The sequence below is a fragment of the Platalea leucorodia genome, assembly GCF_965183815.1.
Source record: "Platalea leucorodia genome assembly, contig: HAP1_HAP1_SCAFFOLD_163, whole genome shotgun sequence".
Lineage (NCBI taxonomy): Eukaryota > Metazoa > Chordata > Aves > Pelecaniformes > Threskiornithidae > Platalea > Platalea leucorodia.
The window spans coordinates 155505-175549 of NW_028121384.1; the positions used below are offsets into that span (position 1 = coordinate 155505).

Consider the following 20045-nt stretch of genomic DNA (forward strand, 5'->3'; position numbering starts at 1 on the left):
AGAGGCCATCAGGCAGCCTGCTGAAAGGCAAGGCAAGCTTCAAACCGCCTGAAGCTCAGGGCAGCACCTGGGGAGCTGAGAGGTGTGGGAATGGGGAGAGACCAATGGGAGGAGGAAAGCTGGATGGACAGTGGGAAATGCATACGCCCAGGCAGCCTGCTGAAAAGATGCCTTTAGAAGTGGTCAGTTCAAGCAGGACGTGTGGAAAGATGTGAAAGAGTGCTGAGAGGCAATACACAGTGCACTGGGCAGAGCAGGGTCAGGGGTGTAACAGGGGAGATGAGTATTTCTTCTCCTGAGTGTAGTACTTGGGCTGGAAATGTCCATGTTGGCATCACGGGAAAGTATTGTCTATGGATGAAAACTGTTCAGTGCATTTCAGCTGATGGAAAATGTGCTCATAGTTTCTTTAAATGTTGGTGTTCGTTCCCTCATCTTTTCAGGCAGGGCTCAGTGCCCAGGCACAGCCCTGTCACTGCAGTGCTTGTACAGCTGGGCCCAGAGGGTGCCCTGCAACAGAAATGTCAGCACCAAAGAAGCTCCACCCCAAGCCTTGCACGAGCCCATGGAACTCAAGGACAGATGTGCCTCAGGGAGGTCTTCCTCTCAACAAAATGTGCTTTCTCAAGTGGTAGGTAGGGGTCCATGGATGTTGAATGGAGAGACATGGTCATTTCGGGAAGGGGAAATGGAAAGCCCTGCTGAGAAACCTGGCTGCTGTGTGGGGCAGGTCCAGAGAATCAGCCGCCAGGGAAGCCGTCCGAACTCCGTACCTTACCCCCAGAGAATGGGGTAGCTTTCACCCAGACCCAGCCTTTTGGCTCTTTCCAGCAAGCTCTTGATTCAGTTCTTCATTGACTTACCTCATTGCTCTCCAATACCATTTAATTTTCTTCATTGACAGCACCAGCCAGCCTGCCAGATGCCTCATTTAGGTGTGTCACTCATCCTGTGTCATGTGAATCTATGACATCCATAGCAGCATGTAGGTGCCTCAGTGCCGTTATGTTAATTTGGGGTTTGCACTCCTTAGTTAATAATCTTCATGAGTAAAATTCACCTCTTCTCCACACATGTCTGTAGGACAGCTATTTATGTTGGATGATGCTTTTCTAGACTACCTTAAAAGAGACAAACACAATGTCTGAACACTTTCAAAAAATTGTGCTTGGTAGCAAAAGTAACCTGGATTAAACCTTTGATAGTAAGACAAAATTCAGCTCTGTGTGTGGACTGCAAAAGCAGTGAGGAACCCTCTCCTTTCTTCCTTTCTCCCCATCACTTGCTCAGGTCTTGGGAGGAGAAGAAATGAATAAAGGTGACATTCCTGGCTGCCAGTGACTGAATTCTGCTCGCATGAGTGCCTGATGTCAAGACCCTCAGCTTCAGCTGAATCTCTTCTCTTTGGGAACACTGCAAGGCAGTGGCTCCAATGTCACGGTATGTGTGCAGATGCCCGACACTCTGACAAGATAACACCGTGAGCAATTGCAGGACACTACAGGTAATGTAAGGGGTGACCTGTTTCATGGATTTGCTGCCCAAGGTAGAAAGTACCTCAGCAACCATCTCAGAAACACCACAGGAGGATCTAAAAGAAGACAAGCATGGCCAATGTGGAAAGGATTAACAAGTGTGGTGGGTTGACCCCAGCCAGTAACTAATCAGCCACCCAGTCACTTGCTCACTCCCCCAACAGCAGCCTGGGGAAGAGAATTGGAAAGGTAAAAGTGAGAAAAGCTCATGGGTTGGAATTAAGGAAGTTTCATAAGTGAAGCAAAGCTGCATTCACAAGCAAAGCAAAAAACAAATTCATGCCACTGGCAGGGAAATGTTCAGCCATTTCCAGGAAACCTTCCAGGCCTTCATCACATCTAACAGTGACTTGGGAAGGCAAATGTCATAACCACAAATGTCCCCCCTTCCTGTTCCTTTCCCTGATCTTATATTGCTGAGTGTGATATCCTGTGATACGGAATATCCCTTTGGTCATTTGAGGTCAGCTGTCCTGGCTGAGTTCTCTCCCAACTTCTTGCCCAACCCCAGCCCATTCATTGGAAGGGCAGCGTGAAAAACAGAGAAGGCCTTCCTGTTGTTTAAGCACTGTTCAGCAATAGCTAAAAGAGTTTTGGTCACAAATCCAAAACATGGAACCCTATGGGCTGCTATGAAGACAATGCACTCCACCCCAGCCAGCCAGGGTAGGCTGGCCTTTTTGGAAGGTGTGAGAATGAGAACAGTGAAGAATTTGAGAGGGGGTAAAAGGGAAGCAGTAACTTAAAGATGAGGCCAGGGATGGCATCGGGACCGTTTGTGGTGCCTGTGCTGCTGCCTTGTAGCTGATGTGAATTATTTCCACAGTCAGAGGGAACCTGAGGGCTTTCCGTAGTGTTGAGGACATGAAGAGTGAGGAATGAGAGCGTCATTCAGGCTGGAAGGGACCTTGCTAGATATCTGTAGGAAACATCCTGCTCAAAGCAGGGTCACACGAGGTTGCTCATGATTTTATCCACATGGGTCTGGGAAACTTCCAGGGACGGAGGCAATGCACACTCTCTGGGAAATGGCTTCCCATGACTGACCATCGTCAGGTTGCAAAAGTTTGTCCCTGTATTGAGCCTGACCCCCTCGTGTTTCAGCTCATTGCCTCCTGTGCTCCTGCCTTGCACCACAGCGTCTTCTTGGGAACCTCACCGTAGGCAATGCGAGTCTGTTCCATCCTCCCCACAAAGCCCTCCATTCTCCAGGGTGAACAAGCCCAGCTCCCTCAGCCTCTCCTAACAGGACCAGTGCTCCAGCCTTGACTGTCTCTGTGGCCCTCCACTGAACTTTTGCAGATCCTCCAGCTTGACAATGTCTCTCTGGCATTGCGGGCAACCAAAACCTGGGCAAGTATTCTGGATGTGGCGTCACAAGTGCTGAGCAGAGGGAGAGAATCCCTTGCCCTGGCTTTGCTCCTGCTCACACAGCCCAGGATGTTGTTGGCCATCTTTGCTGATGGCTCATCTTTTGCCTAATGGAACCCAAAGACCAGCAGACCCATTCCTGTGGAGCTGCTACCCACCTAGCCAGTCCTGTCCTAGGATATTTCAGAGCCTACATCTACTTCAGGAGCAGGACTTTGGTTGAATCTTTATTGGCTATCATGAGGTTCCTATTGGCCCATCCCTCCAGACTGTCTATGTCCTTTGGGATGGCAGCCCTGCCCTCCAGCCCTGCCCGGCTCTCTGCAATGGGATGTCTTCTACAAATGGTATCAAAAAGTACTCTCTCCTATCCTCCAGGTCACTCAAAAGATGTGAAACAGGGCAGGTTGCAAGCTAGACCCCTGCAGGACCCTACTAGCTAGATGCCTCCAGGCAGAGCACCACGCATGTACCACACTCCTCCAAGCCCAACTACTCTCCAGCAGGTTTTCTACTGAATGACTTATCCAACTGTGCCGCCCATACTGTCCTGACTTGGACACAAGAAATTTCTGGAGGGATGATGCTGAAAGCCTTGATGACTTCCAGGTAAAAGACCACCTCTGCTCTCCCTGCATCCAGCAATCCTGTCCTTTCATCACAGAAAGCAAAAAGGATGGCCAGGAACAAGCTCCCCTGGGTAAATCCAGTCCCCTTCTCTTTCAGACACCGAGAAATGGGATCCGAGTGCACACACACTGGGGCACAACCTTTCATTCCCCTGCTCATCATTTGGGCATTCTGGAAAGGTGTATGCATTGTACAGGTGCTGCCCGTCATCAGGGAGTTCCCAGAGTCTTCGTGACCTATCAAAGATGCTGGAGAGTGGCCTCGCTGTGACATTGTCCTGCTCACTCAGCTCCCTGGGATGCTGCCCCTCCTGTCCCATAGACTGGTAAAAGATGGTTTGTTCAAGGCACCCCTGACCTGGTCCCCATCCACTGCTGCCTGGTCTCCTCCAGGGTTCTACCTCAAGGCACAAAGGCCTGGGAGTCCTTGCTGGGGAAGTCTGAGGAAAGAGGACACAGAGATTCTCACATCTATCTACACTTGCTCTTATTAAATTCAGCAGTGGCCACACAGGATCTTTGTTTTTCCTTTAACTGTTCCTGAAGCAGTAAACACTCCTTATGGTGCCCTTCAATTGCCTTTCAAGTTTAGACTGAGTTTTGATCTGGACCCTAGCTGAGCTTGGAGGATGCTGTCCTTGAAAGGCAGCTGTCCTGAACTCTGCCACCATGCCTTAGCAGTTTATTCCATCGGCATAACAGCTCCATCTCCGACATTAACATTCCACTCATCCTGTCTATGCCCCCGGCTGAAAGCACTGCTGCACATTTGGGCTGAAGCAACGCAGCTGTGGAACCAGTGTAGCTCATATTTGCCATAAGGAACCCTGGTACCAAGTGTCCATGACGCCGTGGGTCCAAAGGCTTTGCTTCAGAGCAGAGACAAGACACAGACAAAAGAGAGCTGCATGTCTTTCTAGCCCCAGGTCTAAGGACCCACGATGAAATGCCTCAATTCACTCAACAGAACACATCGTCCCAGCTTGCAGAAATTAGATCCTTCCCGGTCACCTTACTGGGTGTCCAGTCTAATGATGGGACAAAGAAGAGATTCTCATGCCCAACTGTTTTTCTAATAGGAGTAATGACACTTCAGGAGAGAAGTTAAGGGAGGGAACATCAGAGATGCCTTCAGCCTGTTTCACAGCAGGTTCCCCTGGAGCCCCAGGGACACCTGGAGGGAGCCCAGAGGGGCAGAGAAAGTGGTGCCTTGGGCTGGGCCTCTGCTGCTGAGCTGGGCTGGGCTCCTGGGATGGAGGGAGCTGCTGGCAAGTGTGCAGCCCTGCAGAGAGACAGCTGTGCCCAGGAGCAGCTCCTCTGCAAAGGGCAGCAGGGCTGAGGGCACTGCCTGCAGGCACCGAGGGGAGAGGAGCGAGGCAGAGAGAGGTTAAAGGCAGCCTGGAGTGGGAAGGCTTTGAGCTGAGACCACACTGCATGGGAGAGATCTTCACAGCCCTCTACATGGTAAGTATCTTGGTGCAGGGCAATGTAGCTGGTGTTCCTGGAGGAATCTCCAGAAGCTGGCACATCCCACAGCCTACGGGATCTTTAAGGAAGATTCTCACATTTTCTCTAGTGCAGAGGAGGAGGACATGCTCCAGAGCAGGGACTCCGTGCTGCACCATCAGAGGGACAGAACAGGACGGCTGCCTTCTCCCAGGGATGGCTGCAGGGGTGTGAAGGTGGGTGTGCAGCCAGGGGTGCCCAGGGCTGTCCTTCCGAGGAAGGTCACCAGCACTCAGCCTGCCCGAGGAGCTCCACATGGTTCTGCAGGGGCAATCTGTGGGTGGAAGGAGAAACTCCTGGCAGGGTAGGGCAGGGTCCTTATGATGCTGAGAGGGTGCTACATGGGACAGTGTGACTCACACATCAAGCTCAAGCTCATGCCCAGGTCATTTCTGAGGGGACTTTTCAGGGCAGGGCTCTCCTGCTTCAGTCTCCGCTTTCCTCAATTTGTGCTTCCACTTTTCTCTGGCTCGGCTTGGTGGGAATGGAAACACAGTTGTGTGCATTAGAGAAAGGGCTGAGACTCCTAAGCCATCACACTGAGGTTTACTGGGAACTTCAGCAAGTGCCTTCACCCGCACCAGCCCACAGATAACACCAGCATCACCTTTCCAGGTTCATCAGGGTTTGCATGACCTGTTCTTTAACACCTGCACACACAGAGGAGTGCAGTACAGCGCTGCGCACAGGGGCTGGGCTGGGGTCTGTGAGCATTGGCAGGGAAGAGACGCGGGGCCAGAGAAACAGCTCCCGGCTGGGACAGCTCCAGGCAGTGGAGACAAGGGCAGGGAGGGAGGGAAATGCTAAGGGAAACCCTGTTGCAGGGGAGATATGGGCACCTCCCGGCCACCCCTGCAGTGCCAATGCCTTCCCTTAGCAACACCCCTCTTGTCTCCTCTCCCGCCTAGCAAAGCCCCCAGCCAGCGCGTGGGGTCTAGGGTGTTAGTCACCTCCTCGTCCATCTGCCAGCAGGAGAGACAAAGTGCATCTCTCCTGCCATGTGCCCCTTTCCCGCTGACCTGGGGCTGAGGGTGACTGCCCTGCACTGTCACCGTCCGGGAGGTGGTGTGCAGTGCTGGGTAAGTGAAAGGCTTTCCTGAGTGCCCCCTGTCTCTCTCCTTGCCTCCCTCAGCTGCTCTTGGTGTTGATGTCAGGCTCTCTGGGAATGGGAGTTTCAGCTGCAGAGTCAGGCACTGATCTTGGGGGTCCTCCCATTTGGGTGTGTTTATGGCAATGAGGTGTCCCAGCTTTCCTCTAACCTGTGACGCTCTGGGCAATGCAGTCTGTGAGGCTCGGGAATGAGCTGACCCTCCCTTAACCAGATGCCATCATTAGCACAGCTGGCTACCTCCTTGGGGTGTCCTTCCAAGCTGTGAACTGCCTTCCAGGATGCAAACGTGCCCTATAGCACTTTATGCTATCTGAAGGCCCCATGGAGAAGTGCAGAGATGCTACAACAGAGAAAATGCTGATGGGTTTGTGAAAAGAGCCATGTGTGTCCTAGGCTAAAAGTGGGGTGCTGAGACCTTGAGAAAGGGTGAGATATTTAGTGGTCTGCACTGGATCCCTCTGCTCTCAGCAGTGTCTGGTGGCTTTTCAGGGTAAAGTGGGAGTGTGATCGCCCTGCAGCTCAGAAAGATGCAAGCCCAGAGAAGCTGGGAACAAGATGGATGAAAAGACTGGCTCTCCTCACTCTGCACTAAGCCACAGGCACTCCTCTTGCCTCGCAGGACTCCCTCTGTTCTCCCTGAGTGCAGCACAAATGCTGAGGCTTTCTGACATCCAAACACACTCCCCATTGGAGATGGAGGGAAGCTGTAAAACTAACCTCTCCAACTGCCTTCTGCCATCCCCGTTCCTTAGCACTGGGAGCTGCAGATGCTGACAGGCCCTTCTGGGGTGGGAGCAGTTTCATTTGACAAAGTCAAACACCAGCACTGGACCCTGCACCCACCATTCTCATGAACTGTTTCCTGCAGAGCAGGGCTGACTCCTCGGCAGCCAGCGGGCAGAGGCCCTGCTCCTCATGGCACATTCAGCCAGCACGAACCTGAGCTCCAGCCACAGAGCTGAAGGAAGTTCTCCTTGAAAAGGAAAAGGGTGGGTGCATGTGTCAGGGAGAGCGTCCAGGGGAAATGGCTTTGATTTTGCTCAGAGAAGTTCATCCTAGCTGCCTTTTCCCCCTTGGACAGTGCCCCATGCCCAGAGGAAAGACATGTCCAACAGCAGCTCCATCACCCACTTCCTCCTCCTGGCATTCGCAGACTCACGGGAGCTACAGCTCTTGCACTTCTGGCTCTTCCTGGCCATCTACCTGGCTGCCCTCCTGGGCAACGGACTCATCATCACTGCCATAGCCTGCAACCACCGCCTCCACACCCCCATGTACTTCTTCCTCCTCAAACTTTCATTTCTTGACCTGGGATCCAACTCCACCACTGTCCCCAAATCCATGGCCAATTCCCTCTGGAACACCAGGGACATCTCCTTTTTGGGATGTGCTGTCCAGATCTTTGTGTTTGCATTTTTTATTTCAGCAGAATTGTGTCTCCTCACCATCATGGTCTATGACCGCTACATTGCCATCTACAAACCCCTGCACGACGGGACCCTCCTGGGCAGCAGAGCTTGTGTCCACATGGCAGCAGCTGCCTGGGGCGGTTGCTTCTTCTATGCTGTGCTGCACACTGCCAATACATTGTCACTACCACTCTGCCAGGGCAATGCTGTGGACCAGTTCTTCTGTGAAATCCCCCACATCCTCAAGCTTTCCTGCTCAGATGCCTACCTCAGGGAGGTTGGGCTTATTGTGGTTAGACTTTTAGTAGTATTCAGCTGGTTTTTTTTCATCGTGCTGTCCTATGTGCAGATCTTCAGGGCTGTGCTGAGGAACCCCTCTGAGCAGGGACGCCACAAAGCCTTTTCCACGTGCCTCCCTCACCTGGCCGTGGTCTCCCTGTTTATCAGCACCGGAATGTTTACCTACCTGAAGCCTCCCTACATCTCCTCCCCATCCCTGGATGTGGTGGTGGCTGTTCTGTACTCATTGGTGCCTCCAGCAGTGAACCCCCTCATCTACAGCATGAGGAACCAGGAGCTCAAAGATGCAGTGTGGAAAATGATGACTGGATGTTTTTCTGAAGCAACACACTGTCCATTTTCTTATGCATATCACTTATAATGTGTCTCATTACAGGGTCAGCCTGTCTTCTGGAGGTTTGGTGGCTGTGGCGGTTGTCTTTTTGCTCAGATTTGCTTGTGATAATGTTGTGCACAAAGAAATGTCAGTTTTCGTACCATTTCTAATTCACTATCTACCTTTCTAGTGTTACCCAGAGCCTTGAAAGGAGAGACATGTTCTCTGTGCATTTAAAAAAATAAAGGACCCTGCAGCAACTTTCTTGTCTGAGACTTCTGTTTTTCTGAGACCTTCTCTGGAGCTGCACGGCACTGCCTGTGTGCAGAGGTGGAGGGGAAAAGAGTCTCAGCACAGCAGCACGGCCAGGCAGCACCAGCGCTTAGTCTTTCCAGAGCTGCTCCCCAGCCAGGCAGTCCCCAGCCCCTGCAACTGCAGGCTGTTAGGCTGTCCCAGGTGCAAGACCTGGTGTCCCGATTTAACCCCAGCTGGGATAGAGTTAATTTTCTTCTTGGTAGCTGGTATGGGGCTGTGTTTTGGGTTTAGGATGAGAACAATGTCGATGATACACTGAGGTTTTGTTCTTGCTAAGTAGTTGCTAAGTGGCGCTCACAGTGGTAAAGGACTTTTCAGCTGCCCATGCTCTGCCGGGTGCACAAGAAGCTGGGAGGGGGCACAGCCAGGACAGCTGACCCAGACTGGCCAAGGGGCTATTCCATACCATGTGACGTCATGCTCAGTATATATAAACTGGGGGAGTTAGCTGGGGGAGGGGGCAACAATCGCTGCTTGGGGGACGGGCTGGCCATCGGTCGGAGGGTGGTGAGCAATTGTAGAGTCTATCGTTTGCTTTGTATTACTATTGTACTATTATTACTTGTTATTATTATTATTGTTATTATTATTATTACTACTGTTCTATTTTTATTTTACTTTAGTTATTAAACTGTTCTTATCTCAACCCACGAGTTTTCTCCCTTTTACCCTTCTGATTCTCTCCCCCATCCCACTGGTGGGGAGTGAGCGAGCGGCTGCATGGTGCTTAGTTGCTGGCTGGGGTTAAACCACGACAGTCCTTTTTGGCACCCAACGTGGGGCTCGAAGGGTTTGAGATAATAACAGATTAACTAGAATGTATTAAGGAATTTCATTCTGTTAACAGTTATCGGTTGTAATATTGATTCATCCGTTCTCGGTACTAGTCTACCTGATCTGCACAATGCTCTTGTTTTTGCTGTGCTTTGCCATAATGAGTGATGTGTTGCCTGGAAGACTGGTTATTAAAACACTGGCCTTGAGTGCTATCTGGTATTTGGGTTCTGTAGTGAAGCCATTACTGTACTTCGGGTACCACCTCATGGAGACAATTAGCAATTATACCTTCTCTTCTGGGAGTTTTTTTATGGAGGAAATACAGGATGGCACCTTTGTTACTTTCTTCTATGATGTTTTCTCCTTCATTTCAACAACTTTTCATTATCTTGAGCATCCTTGGGTAGTTAAGATATATCCGTTGATAGTCCTTGGGAATTTTGTTTCAGTTTTACCTAAGGTTAATAAGCAGCTTAAGAATATCATCCAGAGATCTCCTCGAAGGCTGGATAGTTATGAGTGGCAGGGTGTGTGGGAGAGTATGGGCAAGTACCTAGGACAATGGGCACCTCCAGTGTTTTGGAACTTCACCCTCGAACAAGTGCAGAATCCTGAAAAACTAGTAAAGTATTTGGAAAATGTATGTTGTCACCCTGGCAACTCCAGAGAGACACAGATCACTGCAACGTGCTGGGGCCTGGCCCACGCCTACCAAGCCCTATTCAACACTATTCAGTACCCTCAAGGGAAAGAGAAGGTCTCTGGATCGGATGACAAAATGACGGCCCCCATGGCTGTGCCGGCCCCTGCCACAGGCACTGCGGCTGTGCCAGCCCCTGTGCCGGCCCCCGTGGCTGTGCCAGCCCCCACGATAGGCACTGCGGCTGGGCCAGAGAACCAATCCGTGCCAGTATCACTTGCCCCTATACTGAAGAAAAAATACACAAGGAAATCAGCTCGTTTAGTAAGGGCTGATGATGAGCCAGGGCCATCAAGAGAACAGGAGGAGGAAGAGGCGGAACCCATAAATGAGATGGTAACCACCCGATCCCTCTCCCTGAGTGAGCTGCGAGATATGCGAAAAGATTTCGGTCGTCGTCCAGGTGAGCACATCATCACCTGGCTGCTCCGATGCTGGGATAATGGGGCCAGTAGCCTGGAATTAGAGGGTAGGGAAGTCAAGCAGCTGGGATCCCTTTCTAGGGAAGGGGGCATTGGCAAAGCAATTGGAAAAGGGGCAAAAGCCCTCAGCCTCTGGAGGCGACTCCTGTCAGGTGTGAAGGAAAGATATCCCTTCAAGGAAGATGTTATGTGTCACCCAGGCAAGTGGACCACCATGGAGAGAGGTATCCAGTACCTGAGGGAATTAGCTGTGCTGGAAGTGATTTATAATGACCTGGATAATGAGCAGTTATCCAAAGATCCAGACGAAGTCCAATGCACACGACCCATGTGGCGGAAGTTTGTACGGAGCGCACCATCATCACATGCAAACTCATTGGCAATAATGACCTGGAAAGATGAAGAGGGACCAACAGTGGATGAAATGGCTGGCCAGCTCCGACAATACGAAGAATGTCTCTCTTCCTCCCTACAGGCCTGCGTATCGGCTGTGGAGAAACTGTCCCAGAAGGTCCAGCAACTCGAAGAGGATATATCCTACTCCTCACCTGTACGGACCAGTATCTCAGCCATTAGGAGTAAGCGTCCCTCTGTTCAAGAGAGAAGATACAGTGGATACACACCACGGGGCACCCTGTGGTTTTATCTGCGTGACCATGGAGAGGACATGAGGAAGTGGGATGGAGAATCTACCTCGACCCTAGAGGCACGGGTACGTGAGTTGCAAGGAAAAACAACTACAAAAGGTGGTTCTCCCAGGAGAGATGCAGCTCCAGTTTCCAGCGAGCAGTTCCTCAGACAGGGTAGAAGGGCTGATTCTGTTTCCGATCCTAATAAAGGGATTTTTGACTCGCATTTACAAGAAGTGAGTAACGAGTGCTATGACCAGGACTAGAGGGGCCCTGCCTCCAGCCAGGTGGAGGAGAGGGACAATCGGGTGTACTGGACTGTGTGGATTCGATGGCCTGGCACATCAGCCCCACAGGAGTATAAGGCTTTAGTAGACACCGGTGCACAGTGTACCCTCATGCCATCAAGCTGTAAAGGGGCAGAACCCATCTGTATTTCTGGAGTGACAGGGGGATCCCAAGAGCTGACTGTATTGGAGGCCGAAGTGAGCCTAACAGGGAATGAGTGGCAGAAGCACCCCATTGTGACTGGCCCAGAGGCTCCGTGCATCCTTGGCATAGACTACCTCAGGAGAGGGTATTTCAAGGACCCAAAAGGGTACCAGTGGGCTTTTGGCATAGCTGCCTTGGAGACAGAGGAAATTAAACAGCTGTCTACCCTGCCCGGTCTTTCGGAGGACCCTTCTGTTGTGGGGTTGCTGAGGGTCAAAGAACAACAGGTACCAACTGCTACCACAACAGTGCACCGGTGGCAATATCGCACCAACAGAGACTCCCTGATTCCCATCCATAAGCTGATTCGTCAGCTGGAGAGCCAACGAGTGATCAGCAAGACTCACTCACCGTTTAACAGTCCCATATGGCCAGTGCAAAAGTCTAATGGAGAGTGGAGACTACCAGTAGACTATCGGGGCCTGAATGAAGTCACGCCACCACTGAGCGCTGCCGTGCCGAACATGCTAGAACTTCAATATGAACTGGAGTCAAAGGCAGCCAAGTGGTATGCCACCACTGACATCGCTAATGCATTTTTCTCAATCCCTTTGGCAGCAGAGTGCAGGCCACAGTTTGCTTTCACTTGGAGGGGGGTCCGGTACACCTGGAATCGACTGCCCCAGGGGTGGAAACACAGCCCCACCATTTGCCATGGACTGATCCAGACTGCATTGGAACAGGGTGGGGCTCTGGAACACCTGCAGTACATTGATGACATCATTGTGTGGGGCAACACAGCAGCAGAAGTTTTTGAGAAAGGGAAGAAAATAGTCCAAATTCTTCTGGAAGCTGGCTTTGCTATAAAACAAAGGTCAAGGGACCTGCACAGGAGATCCAGTTTTTAGGAATAAAATGGCAAGATGGGCGTCGTCAGATCCCAATGGATGTAATCAACAAAATCACAGCCATGTCCCCACCAACCAGCAAAAAGGAAGCACAAGCTTTCTTGGGCATTGTGGGTTTTTGGAGAATGCATATTCCACATTACAGTCTCATAGTAAGCCCTCTCTATCAAGTGACCTGCAAGAAGAACGATTTCAAATGGGGCCCTGAGCAACGACAAGCCTTTGAACAAATTAAACAGGAGATAGTCCATGCAGTTGCCCTTGGGCCAGTCCGGGCAGGACAAGATATTAAAAATGTGCTCTACACTGCAGCCGGGGAGAACGGCCCTACCTGGAGCCTCTGGCAGAAAGCACCGGGGGAGACTCGAGGTCGACCCCTGGGGTTCTGGAGTCGGGGATACAGAGGATCTGAGGCCCGCTATACTCCAACTGAAAAAGAGATATTGGCAGCATATGAAGGAGTTTGAGCTCCTTCAGAAGTGGTTGGTACTGAAGCACAGCTCCTCCTGGCACCCCGACTGCCGGTGCTGGGCTGGATGTTCAAAGGGAGGGTCCCCTCTGCACATCATGCAACTGATGCTACGTGGAGTAAGTGGGTCACACTGATCACACAGCGGGCTCGAATAGGAAACCCCAGTCGCCCAGGAATCTTGGAAGTGATCATGGACTGGCCAGAAGGCAAAGATTTCGGAATATCGCCAGAGGAGGAGGTGACGCATGCTGAGGAGGCCCCACTGTATAATAAAGTACCAGAAAATGAGAAGCAATATGCCCTGTTCACTGATGGATCCTGTCGTCTTGTGGGGAAGCATTGGAGGTGGAAAGCTGTATGGAGTCCTATAGGACAAGTTGGAGAAACTGCTGAAGGGGAAGGTAAATCGAGTCAGTTTGCAGAGGTGAAAGCCATCTGGCAGGCTTTAGATATTGCTGAACGAGAAAAGTGGCCAATGCTCTATCTGTGTACTGACTCATGGATGGTGGCAAATGGCCTGTGGGGGTGGCTACAGCAATGGAAGCGGAGCAACCGGCAGCGCAGAGGCAAACCCACCTGGGCTGCTGAATTGTGGCAAGATATTGCTGCCTGAGTAGAGAACCTGGTTGTAAAAGTACGTCACATAGATACTCACGTACCCAAGAGTTGGGCCACTGAAGAACATCAACACAACCAGCAGGTGGATCAGGCTGCTAAGATTGAAGTGGCTCAGGTGGATCTGGACTGGCAACAGAAGGGTGAATTATTTCTAGCTCGGTGGGCCCATGACACCTCAGGCCATCAAGGAAGAGATGTAACATATAGATGGGCTTGTGATCGAGAGGTGGACTTGACCATGGACACTATTGCACAGGTTGTCCGTGAATGCGAAACATGCGCTGCAATCAAGCAAGCCAAGCGGTGCAAGCCTCTCCGGAATGGAGGTCAATGGCTGAAATATAAATATGCAGAAGCCTGGCAGATTGATTATATCACACTCCCACAAACGCGCCAAGGCAAGCGCCATGTGCTTACAATGGTGGAAGCAACCATCGGATGGCTGGAAACATATGCCGTGCCCCATGCCACTGCCTGGAATGCTATCGTGGGCCTTGAAAAGCAAGTCCTGTGGTGACATGGCACCCCAGAAAGAATTGAGTCAGATAACGGAACTCATTTCCGAAACAGCCTCATAGACACCTGGGCCAAAGAGCATGGCACTGAGTGGGTATCTCACATCCCCTATCGTGCGCCAGCCTCCAGGAAAATCGAATGATACAATGGACTGTTAAAGACTACACCGAGAGCAATGGTTGGTGGGACATTCAGACATTGGGATACACATCTAGCAAAGGCCACCTGGTTAGTCAACACCAGGGGATCTGCCAATTGAGCTGGCCCTGCCCAGTCAAGACTTTTACGTACTGTAGAGGGGGATAAAATCCCTGTAGTGCACCTAAAAAATATGATGGGGAAGACAGTCTGGGTTACTCCTGCCTCAGGCAGAGGTAAATGCATTCATGGGATTGCTTTTGCTCAAGGACCTGGGTGCAGTTGGTGGGTGATGCGGGAGGATGGGGAAGTCCGATGTGTACCTCAAGAGGATTTGATTTTGGGTGAAAATAGCCAATGAAGTGAATTGTATCATGTTAGTTGCTATATAATACTGGATGTCATCAATTCTATGATTACTATGTGCCATATCTACAGTATACAGTAAGAATCACCCAAATTAATGAAGAATGAACTCTGAGGAAACCGAGCAAACTGCAGCGGTGATGGAACCAGAACTGGCTTCAGCATGCAACAATCCAACACCGCACACCATCTCTCCTGCCCTGAAAGACTGTTAGGACAGATGGAGCTCAAAGTCATGGACTAAACGAACTCAACAAACATTTTAGAGGGATAGCCCATAGACTAGGGAAATTATATCTATGTGTGTGTGTATATCTATCTATCTATCTATCTATCTATCTATCTATCTATCATCTATCTATTTATCTGTCTATCTGTCTGTCTATCTATCTATCTCAAAAGACTGGAAAAGTGGTGGTGATGAATTGGAATGTATTGGAAAGTGTAAGCCCTGGGCATGACGTAGATGGTATAGCATAAGGGGTGGATACTGTCCTGGTTTCAGCTGGGATAGAGTTGATTTTTCTTCCTAGTAGCTGGTATAGTTCTGTGTTTTGGATTTAGGATGAGAATAATGTTGAGAACTCACTGATGGTTTGGTTGTTGCTAAGCAGTGCTTACACCAGTCAAGCACTTTTTAGCTTCGCATGCTTTGCCAGCTGCACAAGAAGCTGGCAGGGGGCACAGCCAGGACAGCTGACCCAGACTGGCCAAGGGGCTATTCCATACCATATGACGTCAGGCTCAGTATATAAGCTGGGGGGAGTTGGCTGGGGGGCAGCAATTGCTCGGTGACATGCTGGGCATCGGTCGGCAGGTGGTGAGCAATTGTATTGTGTATCAGTTGCTTTGTATATTATTATTGTACTATGTATATTATTATTACTATTACTACTATTCTATTTCATTTTACTTCCATTGTTAAACTTTTCTTATCTCAACCCATGAGTTTTCTCACTTTCACCCTTCCAATTCTCTCCCACATCCCACTGGGGTGGGGGGAGTGAGCGAGCGGCTCTGTGGTGCTTAGTTGCTGGTTGCGGTTAAATCACAACATCAGTAAAGACTCAGACAAAGTCAACATTAAGTCCCTCAGCCCCACCTGTATCTGCTGTTATGAAATCCCCCTCCCCATTGAGTGGCAGCCCTGCATTTTCCATGTTCAGCCTTGCTCTCTCACCAGCGATTGAAGTTCTTTTTGCTCTTCGCTTTTCTTACAGCCTCCAACTCCAGGTGAGCTTTGCTGTTCCCCAGAGCATACCTCCACAACAAGGCAACTTATATAAATCCCTTGTGTAACCTGTCCCTGTTGTCACCTCTTGGCAGCTGCTTCATGGTCCCTCTCAGCGCTTTTTCCCTGCACTGTCCCAGCACCACTACCCCGCTCATGGCCTCACAGCCCTGTTGTGAAGGCACACCACACAGCAGTATGCATTCAGGGCTGGGTAAAGGTCCCCCACAACATCCCCATGACAGTCGTCTTTGCCCCTTCTCTCCATGGCCATCATGTTTTGGAAGCCCCAGCCCCAGCTACGTCCCATGTGGGGATTCGCCGACAGCCCTGTTCTGGGGTCTGCTGCAGTCTGGGCCAGGATGGAGCCCAGGCAGGGCTGGCCATTTTCCCCGATGCAGGCACTGAGCCCAGCAGGAGGATGGAGATGGCCTCACAGCGAGACTTACCCATTAACCTGGGGTGAATGGCCAGGGCTGGAAATGGCTGGTGAGAGAGGCTGGGGGGTGACAAAGGCTCTGGGCCACCTTCCCGGTTTGTCCATACATAAACGGCACAGACTGGCCTCCTCTCTCCTGCACCTGTTGTCTTTGATCCCTTCCACAACCCCTGGCTCGGCACCACAAACCCCTGGTATGAGACCTCACCCTGCATGGTCACACAGTACAAGCTATACACTGATGTTTAGCACACCTGGGCACTTTCCAGCACAACCCGGCTCCCTCCAAGCTCTTCCACCTTCCCTGCCCAATTCCTAGCACTGCTCAGCCTGGGCTGGCCCCACGGCAGTGCACACCGCAGGCCGCTGCAGAGCTCTGGGTACTCACCCCACAGCCCCAGCCCCTCTGAAGGGCACGGCAGCTCCTGGGGGACAGAGAAGGCTCAGCCCCAAAGATGGGGGACACCTGTGGTGGTCAATTGGACCCAGTGACCTCCTCTCCAGGATATTCTGAGAGGTCTGCAGCCCCTCTGGGCCATCCCCTCTCCCCAGGCCAGCACAAGAGCCCAGGCCGGGGGTCCTCAAGCAGCTCCTACTGCCCCAGTGACAGAGTGTCCTGCCCCAAGCTGCTGCAGCCAGAAGGGTCTTTTCATTTCCTTTTCATTCATGGTCTGATGATGATGGATCTCAGACAAAGAAATTGCTGCAGGTTCATTTATTTTGCTTAAACACACAGAGACACTGACTCCCCATTTACACAAAGTCACTGGATCACACAAGACAGGTGGATTCTTAAGTAGGAGGGGATGAATAATGACATTTCGTTGCAGACAACATCATCAGAAATGGAAAAAAGAAAAAAAGAAGGGAAAAAAAGAGAAGGAATGACAGGCTTGGCCTGTCACAACATACACTGGCAGTCATTTGCAGAGGAAGGTACGCAGTCTATGGCGGCTGAAAAAATGTCTAATCGATTTCCTCAGGGCATCCTTGAGCTCTTGGTTCCTCATGCTGTAGATGAGGGGGTTCACTGCTGGAGGCACCACCGAGTACAGAACTGCCAGCACCAGGTCCAAGCATGGGGAGGAGATGGAGGGAGGCTTCAGGTAGGAAAACACTGCAGTGCTGATAAACAGGGAGACCATGGCCAGGTGAGGGAGGCACATGGAAAAGGCTTTGTGCCATCCCTGCTCAGGGGGCATCCTCAGCACAGCCCTGAAGATCTGCACATAGGACAGCAGGATAAAAACAAAACAGCCCAAAGAGAGAAAAGCACTAACTGCAAGAAGCCCAGCCTCCCTGACATAGAAGTGTGAGCAGGAGAGCTTGAGGATCTGGGGGATTTCACAGAAGAACTGGTCCACAGCATTGCCTTGGCAGAGGGGGAGGGAAAATGTATTGGCAGTGTGCAGCACAGCATGGAGAAAGCCACTGCCCCAGGCAGCTGCTGCCATGTGGACACAAGCTCTGCTGCCCAGGAGGGTCCCGTAGTGCAGGGGTTTGCAGATGGCAACGTAGCGATCATAGGCCATGACAGTGAGAAGAAAATACTCCGCTACAACTAAAAAGAGAAACCAAAAGACTTGAGCAGCACATCCCCAGAAAGTGATGGCTCTGGTGTCCCAGAGCAAGTTGGCCATGGCTTTGGGGACAGTGATGGAGATGGAGCCCAGGTCGAGGAGGGAGAGGTTGAAGAGGAAGTACATGGGGGTGTGGAGGTGGCAGTTGCAGGCTACGGCGGTGATGATGAGGCCGTTGCCCAGGAGGGCAGCCAGGTAGATGCCCAGGAAGAGCCAGAAGTGCAAGAGCTGCAGTTCCCCCGTGTCTGCGAATGCCAAGAGGAGAAACTGGGTGATGGAACTGCTGTTGGACATCTGCTGCCTCTGGGCACAGGGACCTGTCCAAGGAAGAGAAGTCATTGACAGGTTAGGACAAACACCTTGGCATAAAACTCAATGTTTCTCATAGAAATGCTCCAATTGTCTTATTCCTTGGTAACGTCTTCGTTCAGCTCCTTTTCTGGAGTTCCTTTGCTGTTTGTTTGAATGTGCCGTGAGGAGCAGGGGATCTGCTGTGTGCTCCAGAGTATGCAGTCCTGCCATACAGTGCAGCAGGGAGGGGAATAAGCTTTCCTGCTCAGAATTTAGGTCAGATATTACCCACTCGTAAGTTTACCAGGGGAGTGTTCTTTTGGAGCAAAAATTGTCAGCATTTTTACTGCACTCATTTTGATTTCTCATTCATCACCCAGCTAACCAAGAGTAGAAAACTCAAAGCACAGTCTCCTTCACTTTCAGGTAACCCCCACATAAACTTTCCGCTTGAAAAGTCACCTCAGAAGCATTCTGGGGGTGATCTGGATCTGAGAGCACTCTGGACGCATGCAGCAGCCTCTCAACAGCAGAAAGACCCTGCCCTGCCCTGCTGGGAGCGACTGCTTCCACCCACAGCTTCTCCCCGCAGTGCCGTGGGGAGCTCCCCGGGCAGGCTGAGTGCTGACCCTGGCAGGGGGCAGAGTCCCTGCCCAGCACACAGCCCCCTGGGGACATAGGGACCCTGCTCTGAAGGACTGCCCTGGGCACCTCCAGCTGCACACCTGGATTTACACCTCTGCAGCCGTTCCTGGGAGAAGGCAGCCATCATGCCCTGTCCCTTTGATGGTGCAGCAGGGAATCCCTGCTCAGGAGCATGTCCTCCTTCTCCTCTACACTAGGAAACCTGTGAGTGTTCTTCTTAAAGATTCTACAGGCTGTGTGATGTACCAGCTTCAGGAGATCCCTCCAGGAACCACAGCTTCACTTCCCTTTACCCAGAGACTTACCGTGTAGAGGGCTGTGAAGATTTCTCCCCCAGTCAGCTCTCAGCATTCTCCCATTCCAAACTGCCTTTAAGCTCTCTCTGCTTCACTCCTCTCTCTTTGTCCCTGCAGGCAGTGCCCTCAGCCCTGCTGTGCTTTGCAGAGGAGCTGCTCCTGGGCAGAGTTGTCTCTCTCTGTCCCAGGAGCCCGGCCCAGCTCAGGAGCTGAGGACCAGCCCAAGGCAGCACTTTCTCTGCCCCCTCTGGGCTCCCTCCAGGTGTCTCTGGGCTCCAGGGGAACCTGCTGTGAAACAGCCTGAAGGAATCACTGATGTTCCCTCCCTTAGCTGGGGGGAGACACTTACTCCCAGCAGTGGCATTTCTCCTCTCAGAAAAAGATTTATGTCTAAGAATCACTTCTTCTTGTCACAGTGTTAGACAGGACACCCAGGCAGTGACAGATCTCCTTTACCCCTGCTGAGGGAAGGGATTCGGCTGAGGCAATGCAGGCATCTCACTCTGGGTCTCCTAGGGCTAGAGGGGGACTCAGCTTCCCTCCATGCCTTCCACAGTCCCACAGGAGGTGGGATTCCTCTTGCCTCAGTTCAGGTGTGCACCAAATGGCCACCTGCATGTGAGCTCCTTGTCTCAGCTCTGATGCTAATTAATGAAGCTGGAGGGTGCAGTGAGCTGCTCAAACACCTGGTGAAATTTGAGGTTCAGGAGGTGGTCCAAGATACCTGAAGGTAACTGCAAGCTCTAATGGAGCAGTTCATAGCGACAGGGCAGCACCTGGGAACATCTTCTTATAGGCTGGTGGGGAACCCCCTTCACCAACAGAAATGAAAGAAGATGCCCACATTTAGGACAACTGACCTGACCCTAATTTGTTAGTACTGCACAGAGCTGTCTTTGAAAAACAGCGATGAACAGGTTGAGAGGTTATGGGTAAAAATTAGGGGCTAAGCCAAGAAAGGAAGCCTCGTGGCTGGTGTTTACTACAGGCCACCCGACCAAGAGGAGATTGTTGATGAAGCGTTTGTACTTCAATTACAGGAAGCATCGCACTCGCAGGCTCTGATCCTGCTGGAGGACTTCAGTCCCCTGCA

The 20045-nt window shown here is 51.3% G+C and overlaps 1 protein-coding gene across 1 annotated transcript; it reads left to right on the forward strand.

Annotated features, from left to right (window-relative positions):
* Positions 1–7256: 7256 nt before the first annotated feature.
* On the forward strand, positions 7257–8222 carry LOC309603675 (olfactory receptor 14A16-like; the record flags this gene model as incomplete). Its single annotated transcript, XM_082338613.1, has 1 exon — positions 7257–8222. The coding sequence occupies one exon, from the start codon at positions 7257–7259 to the stop codon at positions 8220–8222; it is 966 nt and encodes a 321-aa protein (XP_082194739.1).
* Positions 8223–20045: the final 11823 nt, after the last annotated feature.